The 12,963-nt window shown below is 39.5% G+C and overlaps 1 protein-coding gene across 3 annotated transcripts in view; it reads right to left on the bottom strand.

Moving 5' to 3' along the window:
- The window catches only part of DNM3 (dynamin 3), a 387,192-nt gene that overhangs the window by 234,307 nt on the left and 139,922 nt on the right, over window positions 1-12,963 (bottom strand). For 2 of the 3 annotated variants that reach the window (XM_033092678.1, XM_033092679.1), the window contains exon 13: window positions 1,793-1,844. In XM_033092678.1, coding sequence (XP_032948569.1) covers window positions 1,793-1,844 — 52 coding nt within the window. Of the gene's footprint in view, window positions 1-933; window positions 964-1,792; window positions 1,845-12,963 lie in introns of all 3 variants that reach the window. The other variant, XM_033092677.1, reaches the window with a different exon arrangement.

Here is a 12,963-nt window from a genome sequence, read left to right as displayed (position 1 = left end):
AATCCTCAGTATGTATATTATTTCTGGGGCTCACAATCACCCTGTAGAGACATCTATTCTTCCCATCACACAACTGAGGAAACACAGGCTCAATTTGTCCAAGGCCACATGGCTAGAAAGTGACAGAGCAGAATTTGAACCCAGGGATGCCTGGCTCCAAAGTCTGTTTCTTCCAAAACATCATGGGACCAATAATTGGCCCATGCTCCAATCTCATTCTCAGCTTGTGCATCTTGGAAGGATCACTTTGACGCTGCTTCATCCTTGGTAGCCACGAGAGTGTAACTGTTTTTTTAAGAAATTGACTGTGCTCGTCATTTGACAGTGTCTTTACACTTTCATAAAATGAAGGTGTAGTATCTGGTTTTAAAAGATTCAACTCTAAAGCCATCTAAAACATCAATTAATGTAATTATTGTTTTGGTATATTTTAAATAAATGAATACAAATAATTGTAATTGGGGAGGCTTATCACCAAGTACGATAAAACCAGATGTTCAATAGTCACCCACCTTTTAGAAGTGTCATCTACATTTATTGGAAATATTATTGTACAAGGGAAAGAGAAAGGCTTACACCAAATAACAACATAGCATAAAAGGACAGAGATGGAGATCATTAATGATTTTAATTATTTTAAGGCCCATGAAAATTAGAGAAATATCAAAGCACCCACAATGTTAAGGGTTTATTACTACAGCATTTTAGAGTTTACTAGTTCAAACCTTTCAATCACAGCAAGTTATTAGCAGTGAAGGGATGAACCCTCTTAAAAGGATTTTTATTTCGATGATAAGGTGTTATGGATAAGACAATCTAAGTTTAAAAAAATTAGTAGCAAGCGCTAGTTGAGTTAATCTGTTAAAGACAAACTGTGCCCTTGGGTAGCTAAATGAAAAAGCAACAGTAAATCTTACAGAACTTAGCTCGTACAATTTGCCTTGAAGGCGGAAGATTGGATCCCTGAAATAGCAAAGAATTATATGCTTTAGTTCAGAAAAAAAAAAAAATTTAAATAAAGTCTGTTATTACCTCTTCTCCTTTCAAAACAATGGAAAAAAATAATCTAGAGCAGAGGTTTCAATTTGTTCAATAATTGTACCTCTGAATTGAAAAAAAAAACACAAACCCTATAAAGTCATCATTGTTTTGACTTGAAAAGAAATAACAACGCAAATATTCATTATCACATAAAACATAAAAGAAACAGCAAACTGTCGGCGTTAATGCAATCTCTGTAGAGCGCTATTAGTCAGAGACAGCGGGTCAGCCCAAGACACAAAAACTCAAAACATCAGATTCTCTTAGGAATTAACATCTTTATTAACCAACAGGAATTTGGTGTGGCAGAGATTAAATCCAACAACTGCCTTCTTTATGAGCTGTCCCTTCACTGTTACCAAGCTGTGCAAATGTGTGAACTAGTCAGCAGCACCAGAAAGCTCATGCAACTACTCGCCATATTTTAACCTTGAACTGACTCACAGATTGGATGTTAAATCCAATTCACAGGTAATGGAAGCAAGCAAAGTAGGACACGAGGAGTCAAATTTGAAAAGCAGCGCAAATAGCAGAGAAGTTATTTAAAATAAATCAATCGAGTTAACTGCGTAATATAGAAAAAAAAAAGGCAATTCATTCAAAAAAAAAAGAGCCAAAACGAAACAGAAAGATGCATTTCCAGCAAAATTTGCACATGATTAATTTGCATTTAAAAAAAACAGTCAATCAAGCGATTTAGTTGAAATTTCTCTGGGGCATGCATGCACTGATTCTTTGAAACAATTCCTACCTGATTTCCAACTGTGTTTTTCTTGTGAACTTGACTGCTCCTCTGTTGAGCACTGGGAAAAGGAAAGGAGAACCGCACTGAAGAAACTCATAAGATATATATATTTTTCTGAACAAGTACCAGAGAGTAAAATATATACAGGCTTTAAAAATATATCAGTAACTGAAGCAGAGCTAATATAAAAAAAATGCAGGTCAGTTTAATTCTGGAAGCAAAAAGAACTCAGTGGAACTCCTAGTACTAATCAGCAATCACAAACCAAAAATATAATAACAAGAAAAGCCACAATGATGAATCAATAACAGTATGAGTCAGTGCAAGCATTCGTGATGGCCCGCAGGTATACAGAAGAATTGTACTAAAAATTGACAGTCAACAGTTATTAAGTATACGCCATGTTCTACGTGCTTTACAAATAGTAGTGATTTTAATGTTAACCCTGTGAGGGGGTTACTACGATTATTCTTCTCATTTTACAGATGGAGAGACTGAGTCACAGAAAAGCTAAATGGATTTCCCAAAGTCACTCAGCTAATAAGTGGTGATACCAAGTAGTCTGAATCCAGGTCCCAAACTGTTTGGGATAGCATCCAATCTCATTGCTTTGAATTCCACTATATTCAGACAACACCCACCGTGCATTTTGAACTTGGACCTGTCTACCCAGCTCTAGACTCAGATGTTGTTGACAACTCATCCTCATCACTTGGGTGTCCAATAGGCATCTCAAACTTCATATGCAAAAACTGTATTCGTGATCTCCTCCCTAAAACCTGTCTGCCCAGTCTTCCCCTTCTTCCTTTGTGGCAATTCCATATTTTCCCAAGTACTTACCCCCAAACCCTTGATTCCTCTTTCTTTCACACTCCATATCCCATCATCAGCAAATGCTATTGGTTCTACTCCTTAAAATGTATTTAAAATTCAACACCTTTTTAACACTTCCATTGCTACCACCTTGGTCCAAGCCACCGTTCTCTCTCACTTGGATTCTTGCCATCACACTAGTCCTACTCACCTCTGTTCTCTACATAGAAACCAGAGTGATCCTTTCTAAAAGAGGATCTCATCACTCTGTTGCTCAAAACCCTCTACTGCTACACAATACCGCTGCTCTCAGGGTCAAACTCAAAGCCCTTTTTCAATGGTCCACAAGCCCTACTCAGCTAACCCCACCGTGTTTCTCTAACTCATCTCCTCCTACTCTCCACATTCAATGCAGACAGGTCCAGCCACACTGACCTCCTTTCTTTTTTCCAGACCCAGCCATGATACTCCCACCTCAAAGCCTTTATGATACTAGCCGCTCCCTCCCTCCCTAGAGCCTAGAACACGCTCTTCCCCATATATCTGCATGGCTCCCGACATCACCCCCTTCGAGTCTTTGTTCAAATTTATCTTTTCAGTGGGACCTATCATGACCACCCGGTTCAAAATTGTATCCCTCCCTTCTTCCAGGATTCTCATCCCCTTCACCCTGTTCTATTTTTCTCTATGGCCTTTTTCACCTTGCAACATGCTACATAGTTTACTGATTTTTTGTGTTTGTTGTTTGCCTCCCTCCATTAAAATGTAAGCTCATTGTGAGCAGGGGTTTTTGTCTGTTTCACTGCTATATTCCCAGCGCCTAGAAACTACCTGGCACAGACTGTAGTTGGCTTCAGCTTCTCTCTGTTGAATAAAAAGCCCAATGAGGTTGATACCAGTATGGGGTTCAGAGGCAGGTATGACCTCAACAATTTAGCCCCAGCACCCACATACTTAGGTGCTGTATTACCCTCTCTCTCTCTCAAAAGAATGAAGGCTATCTTTTGGTGAATCTGTAAGTAAACACCTATCGATGTAAGAAAACACGACTCATTTTGGATATTCTGGGAAGACTAGCAACAATGAGCCCTTTAACTGGGGTTTACTAGTCTATAGAAGCTGTTTTGGAAATCGATGGAATCATCTAAAATAAAGAAGAGGTAGATAAAGTCATCAATCACCTGTTTAAAGTGATGGGATATTACGATTCAATAGCACATCAGAAATCAACACCACACTTAGAACAGTTGTTAAATAGCAAGTTTTGAGAATCTCCCATGATGTGTTTAGGCAGCTTCTCCCTTCACTCAAACTCATGAAAACCATATTCTACATTCAGCCGAGGGTGCGGAAGAGGTGGCTGGCGAAAGGCCACACTGTATCTAATAACTAAAGATGGCTGGTGCTTATTTTTGTTTTGCAATCTGCTCGTTTCAGAATTTTCAGCTTCTTTCTTCTCTCCTCATGCTTTGTTGTTATTTTTCTAGTTTTTAGGTAAATGTGGAATTCCCTTAACTACTATGAAAGTCATCTCTCTCCAACCGTTTCTCTACATAACCCAAATCGACATCATTCAGGTTTTCGTGGTGAGGCTGTGAATGAGGTGAAGCCTGTGTCTGCCTGGGACCAGGGGTCTGCTGCACCCACCTGCCCGCTGGCTGCCTGCCATGCTCTGCGGCCTGGAGTATGTCTCAAATACAAGTCTGCCTGGGGCTTCGGAACTTTCCCAAGCGTTCTTTCTCCGGGGCCCTCCAGGCTCTCCTCTCTTCTAGGAAGACACGGGAAAGCTACCACGCCTTCTTCCTGGTTATCGTGACCTCTTCCAAGTACCATAATTGTGTTCAGAAAAAAAATTTTTTTAAGGGAAAATGTTTTAAAATAAATCACTGACGTGTGGTAATAACTCCAAACTATGACAGACCCACAGGTGTTTACTTTGGAGTAGGCAAACAGTTGGAGACCCTCAAATGAGTATGTCCCCTTAAAATCACAGAAAAGAAGCTGAATGTAGAGCAAAAGACACAGAGATTGTGGATGATTCTGTGCTACCTTATGCAGAGAGTAGGACCTCAATGCACCTTAGCTCCTTAGCTGTAAAATGTGTGTGCATGTATGTGCGTGCATGCGTGCGTGCGTGTGTGTGTTAGAGACAGAGACAAGGGGAAAGGGACAGGACTAGCTGTTTACTAGGTTCCTTTTAGGTCCAAGATTCCTTGAGATGCAGTTACTTTCAGAAGTATATGAGCTACACTAGGTGAAGAGACTTTCTACTGACAGTTTTCATCTAATTAATGCCTATTTAGAATCTATCACTTGTAAGAATATGCAGAAGGAAAAACAGATTTATTTTATAGCCAATCTCAAGTATTAGTGTTAGAACAAATACTAAACCCTTTACTTTCCACCTAAAGAATAATCTTTTTTCAGCAACTAGCCCCATATGACATATTTAGGTACTTGAAGTCATTCCGTAAGTTATTAGGTTGGCACAAAAGTAATTGCGGTTTAAAAGGTTAAAAATCATTGCAAAAACTGCAATAACTTTTGCACCAACCTAATACATAATAAAAAACAAGTTGTCATATTAGGAAACATCCCTGATCATAATTCCAAACTCCTTATTTAATAATGTGTTCACGGGGAATCATGGAGGGACTCGCAAGTTGATTTGATCCTTGGGACATAATCTTGGTCATGGGTATTTAACTGGTTATCTCTGTAATATTACAAAACAAACCCATGTATAATGTTTCATTTGTCATACGCTAAAAATATCAGGACACCAATTATCTGCAAGGCCCTCAGTGGAAAATATAAACATGAATAAGGTATAGTCCTTGTAGCCTACGATTTATCTAGAGCAAGTGGTGAGATACAGACAAAAAACACAAATAACAAAGAAAGAATAAGCTCTATAAGAATAAATATGTGTGAGCATAATATAAGCCCCCACCCCAAAAGTGCTTCTGTTTCAAATGTCAGCTATAATTACCCCCATAGCTTCTTACTATGTGTCTGTGTATATTTGTTGTTAATTGTACACATTCCTATTATTCACAAGTCACTGTGGAAGGCTTTGCTAGAACACTAAAACATATAAAACAAACTTAGGTTTATTAGTTTAATGCTCTGAGATATAATGATCTTAAAAGTATATACTTTTAAATTACCTAAAAACGTCATGAACAACAGTATCGTTGGATTTATGGGACTAGTTGCTGCAAAAAGATTAGACTTGAGGTAGAAAGTAACCTCTTGTTATATACTTTTGTAAAAAATAAGAGCACATTGGAAGATATTCAAAGAAAAAGGAACTCATGTTACCTCTTAGCTCAATTGATTTTTTGCATATTCATTTCTGTCAATGCCCACGTGCACACACAATAAAAGATTCAAATAACAGAAGAGTGTGCCAAGGGACCATTTACCAAATAAATCCTATGCAGAGTCATTACTCTGAATGTTCAGAGACCAAAAAAAAAAGAGAGAGACTATTTTGGTCTGATATGATACGAGATTTTCACAGAAAACTTGAAGGTACAATTTTAATAGAGAAAGACAACCAACTGCATTCCAAGAGAATGGAGTAGTATTAGCAAAGCCAGGAGGTAGAAAAATGAGGCATGTAGGAAAGTTGGGAAAGTAAAACTATTAGAGCAAAATTACACAACTGTGGACTCAGGTTTGTAAATGACCTTAAAAGCCATCGAGTACAATAACTGTATGTTAGGGCCAATTACAGAGAACTTGGCCATTACACTAGAGGCAGCAAAAAGTATTCAAAGTTTCTGAGCCAGCAAATGGCATGATCAAAGCAGAGTTTCAGTCAGTTCCCTCCCTGAAATGGGCAGCACTGGCTTTGAAGCAGGGAGGTAGGAAGCAGCCAGCCTAGACCCTCCTCTGACTGCTGGAGCCCTGCCCAGCCTTCAGAGTCCAATCAAGGACCATTTCTGGATGATGCCTTCTCACAAACCACCAGTTATCTCTCCTTCCACGAATCCCCAAAGCTCTTGGTCTGTGCCTGTGTTATATAAGCAGGACTGTGTTACAGGCAGACCTCTAACTCCCTTCCAACTATGCCTGCTCCTCGGTGCTCAGTGGGATACTGCACTAGTCTTGGTACCGCTACCTCTCTCAACACTAACGTCACCTAACACCATGCCGGCTGAAGGGGTCAGCAGAAGACAGATTCTGCAGAGCCTTAGAAACCACACTAATGAGTTTAGACTTTATTCTGACAGTAATAGGGAATCCCAGAAGGAATGAGAAAGAACATGACAAGAGGCAGGAAGACTTGTGACAACCCAAACGAAAGAAGAATAACTGTAGGGCACCAATTACCTGCAGGGCTCTCTGTGGAAGATAGAAATGACGGTAAGAATAGACAAATTCCAAAAAATACATAAGAGAGGTAAACTCCAATGGACTTGGTAGAGATGGAGGGACACAAAGATGAGGGGAACAAGGAGTAATGAATGACACTCAGGTTTCTGGTTTGAGCCACTGGGAGTTACTATCCACGGAGAGTGGAACAATGGAGGAGGCACAAATTTAAGATCAGATGATGAGTTTATTTGGGAATATCATCAGGCTGAGACTTCCCTAGAATATACAAGTAGAGATGCCCTGTGTGTAGCTGAATATGACACATAGTCCAGGAAGAGTTCTGGAATGAAAATCTAGATTTACAATCGTCAGGTAAAGTTGGCAACTGAAATCATGGCTGTAAGTGGTGTCAACAGGAAAGAATGGGGTCTACAGAAAAACACTGATAAAAGCCAGTTCTTAAACCATGATGAAAGGATAAAGAGCTCCAAAATAAAACAGAGAAGGCAAGTCTAGAGCAGACAGAGGAAAACGAGGAAACATGAGGGGTTATTGAATCAAAGGGACAGATCTCTTCAACAAGGAGTGCTTAATGGTGTCAAATGAAGGACTTGATTGTCCCTTGGGTTAACTGTTTTGTCCCAGCCAAAAGCATTCCCAATGGAGGGGTGTGACAGAAACAAGATTGCAGTGGGCAGAGAAGTGATAAAGAAGAAAGGGTTGCCCCAACTCTAGGTCAACTCAAAGAGGGAGCAAACGAATCAAGGACATGGAGTCCCTCAGAGATACAGATTCCATGGCAAATGTCAGCTGTGCCTCTCCCTTTACCACTATGTTAGCTTGTAAGGAGACCTGGAATTAAAAGAAACATCAGCAGTAACCATGATGGAGAAAATACTAGCAAAATGGCAACACATAGACTAAGGAAGTGGGAAGGAAAGGCCAATCCTTCACAACTTCAGTGACAGAGCATTTAAAGAGCTCACTGTTTGTTCCTGAGTCCTGGGGTATGTTCAGCAGCAGTAACAGAGTTACTTCCTTTTTCTCTTCTAGGAGCCACCACCGTAGGTCCCCACTAAGCCATCAGTAAAGTACAGCCCACTGAAGCAGGACTCAGACAAAAGGGCTGCATTCCCCATACGCTGCAACTGTGCTGTCCAAATACAGTAGCCGATAGCTAGCTGTGGCTATTTAAATTACAAATTTAACTAGTCAAAATTTCATTTTTATCTCATTTTCATTTCCTCTGTTTTACTAACCACAGTTCAGCTCCTCAATAGTAGTTAGCAGCTACTGTACTGGACAGCACTGATTATAAAATATTTCCCTCATCTCAGAAAGTTCTATTGGACAGCACTACTCTGGAGTAAAGAAGGCCTTTTAGAATGTTCTAGAAGATTATGAACACTTACTGAGAGTCCCCAGAGTGTGACTTACCACATGCCGGCCTGGCCCCATCCAATCAGGTTGAAGCCCGTGGGAGATGGAAGCTACATGACATCCGTTCTGCCTGCAGGATTAGTAGTGAAGTCTTGGGCTAAATATTGTGCAAGAAAACCTTCCAGAACTTGGGGGCCTATGAAAGAAGTGTGACTCATCTCCTAAGATTCATTTTAAGGCTGAAGATAAAGTTCAAAATAACAGATTTGAGAATGAAAGAGAAAAAAAACGGAAGTCCACTTATTTTTTAAACGGTGCTTGGAACACTGGAATGTAGAACTTATCTGAGCAGATGACACTAATGTCCTTGCAAGTTGCTCAACCCTGATAAGAGTCCCACTATGTAACCAGGTATTTAATTCCTAAATTTGCATATGAGTCAAAAGAAGGATCTGGCTGTAATCTAATCCCTAAATTTTGATTCCACAAGAGAGAGAACATTCTGCTGTAAGAACAGAAACCAGAAACCCTAATGTAGTAGAATGTGACTATGCATTAGGGAAAATACAAGGAGGACGTAAAGGAAACGACCAAGATTGCTTTGGAATTTGGTGCCAAGGTTCACACCCACTGCCTTTAGTAAAATGGCAACAGAGACATTCCAGAGGATCAGGAAAGAGATATAATGAATGTTACCACCCATAGAATTTTCATGGTGCTCATATAACAAGATCTGAAATCTGCACACTGTATCATTGCAACTGTGAGAAAACAGGTGTTGGGACCTACTCAGCAGATTGAAAACCAGACCTTGGTCGGCTGCTTGTGTCCTAGAGACATTACCCTACGGGTCCCTATCTGGGGCCCATTTTGCTCATAAGCTACTGCAGAAATTTTAGTAACTCAGAAGGCAAATTCTGCCCATGGAACAAAAGGAGAAGGGCACAAGAATTTGAAGATTCACTTCCCAAGGCATGCAGCTATTCAAAGCACAGGGTTACTGAGAGAGAAGAAGTGAATGAAGGAACAATTGGACTAGCTCTTGCTTTCTTAAATAACAAAAACCAGTTACACTGTGTAAAAAAAATAATAATAATAAAAAATAGAACATAGGGCTGCATTTTTTTTTTTTTAACAAGGAACAATAACAAATTAAAATCCTTAAGTCAAGAGGAAAGTTGGCATTTTTTCCGGAATACAGGACTTTTAGGTTCAGAAACTATATCACAGTTGAAAGATCATGCTTTCAGAAGTCAGGAAATTCCAAGGCAAGCCTACAGCAGTGCCCACTTGGACACGTTACACATGGTACATATTTTACGGTCCGTGTTTAACAAATAGCTGGAAGATGAAAAAAAAAAAGGGCCACTTATTCAACCTGGCAGAGTAAATGCTACAGCAGACAGAAGAGTTTTGAGATATTCTGAAACCTACTCTGAGAATTAATATTCCATTATCCTAATTTTAGCAATTTGCTTTCTTTTTCCAAAATGTTTAGAACAAAAAGTCATCACAGATGAAAAAAATACATGTGTATAATACTATATTCATCACCCTCCTGTAAGTCTAAGAGGTGGTCTGCCCTCTTTTGACAATTCTCTAAAAACCTCATGAAACAAATGCGTTTTTTCCTCAACTTGAGACCTTAATTTTCTACCTTTGGAACCTGAAAATACTTACATAATTGTCTTCAAATATGGCTTGACTTTTTTCTTCCTTGATGGAAACAGCATTCCTGCCAACTTTAAAATTTATAGCTACAACCATATTTTTTTAATTTTCAAAAGCACAAAAAATACTACCACCCCTCAAAGAGATTTTAAAATGAACATTTCTTGATCTTCACGATTATCCCGTGTCACACTGAAATGTACTCCAACTCAGCGTACCTCTGAATCTCAGTGCAAAATATTACATTTGGAGGTAATATCAACAACTGAAAAATAGTCCAGTGGCAATCATATTCCAGGCATTATAAATTTCATCATACAAATAAAATGGTGTATCTAGAAAGTAATTTTCTCTGTGTGTCTGTGTGTATCTGTGTGTGTGTGTCTGTGTGTGTGTCTATGTATATTTATGTGTGTGAGTGTGTCTCTGTGTGTATGTGTGTCTGTGTCTGTGTGAGTGTGTGTGACACTTTCTCACTTTTACAGACTACACCACAGTTTTAAAAAAGTGCTTTCACAAAATATCATTAATTTGATCTCCCGATAACCTGAAAGGTATACAAGACAGGGATTATTTATTATTCCACTTGCTACAGAAAGGTTAGTGACTTGCCAAAACCCAAAGCTCATCAGAAGCAAACCCTGGAAAAGAGACTCCAGACTGCTGGCCCCCTAGACCAGCCCTTTAAAAAGGAAGTCTAGGTGTGCAGCTTGATTAGATGCGAAATGTGCAAAGCTGCTGGATTTCTAAAGCAGTGTGAACAATGCTTCTTTTTTCTCCCCCACCATCATAAAGGTGCAGAGTCTGTCTCTCTGCTGGAAAAATGGGGGCAGTCACCTGGATTACAGAGACTGCGCCAAAAGGCTGGGTTTGAAAGTATTTACATTTGCAAAATTACATGCCTTTGAAAACCTAGTTAATATAATACTGTAGAAAATATGAGAATTTACTGGGGAAAGTAAACTCTGGGTCTTTTTTCTTTAAAAGTAAATAAAAGGGCAACCAAGCGGGGAGATATGCTTCGAGAAGAGTCTAGGGGTGAAATTTAAATTGTGACACTGGTTACAAACCGTGTTCAAAAACTGAGTCGTTCCAAACTGACGATGACTGTCTCTGCGGTTCCTGCTTGACTCGAGATACCACAAAGGGCAGTGCTGTAACATCCTTTTCACTTTTACGTTATGGTGTCAAACTTACACCGACGGCTGCTACACTTTTATAAGAACCTAACTGGCGTTTGTAATCAATAAAAATCACCATCAAAGGCAGCGTTCCTGCTCTTTCAAGTGACTCAAGGATTGGTTTTGTTTTGAAATCCTGCAAGGAAGCAAGTGAAGTAAATGGAGAGTGTGTCGATTTAAGTTTTTATATATGTTTCTCCATATTTTTCAAGCATTAGGCAAGCTCCCAAAAGGCAACAATAACTTCCTTTTCTTTGTCTTTTACTTTCCCCCCATAGCGACTAGACTAGAGTTTGGCGCAGGCCACGTGGGCTGCACTGAAACCCAGACGGGAATTCTCAGGTGGCTTCTTCAGGGTCTAGGGCCAAGGAGGTATATCAGAGTCTAGGTGTCTTCCCACTGGTGACACTGCAGGAGGAAGTGAGCAGTGCAGATGGTGAGAGCCATGGGGGCTGGAAGGGAGGGAACAGGTCTGTGTGGGATGCCTGTGGAGCAAATATCTCTCTAGAAGCTGGAGCGGGCCGTGTGGCTAAAAAGACAACTGACCATAGGAACACAATTCATCACAGTGTTCTAACAACTCCACACACAGACCACACACAGAAAACAGTTGCAGAAAAAATGAGCCTATGCACAGTGGTCCCGTTTCCCGAAAATAAGACCTAGCCTGACAATCAGCTCTAAAGCATCTTTTGGAGAAAAAATTAATATAAGACCCGGTCTTATTTTACTGTAATAGATCTTATTTTATTGTAATATAAGACCCGGTCTTACATTAATTTTTGCTCCAAAAGACGCATTAGATCTGATGGTCCAGTAAGGTCTTATTTTCACGGAAACATGGCAGCCGCCACTGTGTGTAAAACACATGTGCACCGTTGGTTAGGCCGTCGCAACTACAGCCAAGTTTAGAATGAGATGATTTTCTGTGGGACAATTGGGACTTTCCTCCCGAAAATATGCCTACAAATTCCTCAGGCCACTGCTTAGTTTTGATCACATGATCTATATACCTGTTTCTTCTCCACCAGAGTATAATTAGTTTTACATTTTGTTGTGTTTTATTTTGTATTTGCCCCTCTTCTTGAATACGTGGTTACATAACAGTACATAGGCCCCTTTGCTTTGTATAAAAGAGGCTATGTTTTATATACCTGAACTTGGAATCACTGACATGCCACAAATCTATTTTAGAGGCCAAATTCCTTAAAAGCAAACAAAAACTGGTTCCGCTATAGGGCAGGAAAAAAATGGTGAATTCAGGGTCTTGAAAATGCTACATGATGAATAACCAGCCCTGAATAATTAAGCATAATGTCTACATGACAATATCTGTGAATACAGCAATAAAATATTAGAATATAACAAAATACATAAATGATGAAATAGCAATATAGAGACAAGCTTATATAAAATATATACACTTCATAGAAAAGAGAACGTTCATCCAAAAAGGTTACATCGAAATTCACAAAGGACAGTTTTTTGAGTTTGTTTTTTTTTAAGGCCTCTATCGTCTGATTTAGAGATGTTGAAATAGCTTGTATCTTGTGAATTGCACTCAATGTTTAAAATTTATGTAAGAAATTGTTGCCAAACATATTTTAAATACGCATCTGGTACTGCTTATCTATGGGCGTCCAAGTACAAACTGCAGCTCATCATCCAGAAACAATGAGGATCTAAGACAACGCGCCTTCACATCCCGCACAATAAAGGAAGCAACTACGTTACGGAGAGAACGTAGCCCCACAGCCGTGAGGCTCACCCCGTCCAGGCAGGTCGACTCAGAATTGATATTGACAG

This window comes from Rhinolophus ferrumequinum, chromosome 22 (genome assembly GCF_004115265.2).
Source record: "Rhinolophus ferrumequinum isolate MPI-CBG mRhiFer1 chromosome 22, mRhiFer1_v1.p, whole genome shotgun sequence".
Taxonomy (NCBI): domain Eukaryota; kingdom Metazoa; phylum Chordata; class Mammalia; order Chiroptera; family Rhinolophidae; genus Rhinolophus; species Rhinolophus ferrumequinum.
This window is presented reverse-complemented; position numbering and strand designations above follow the sequence as displayed.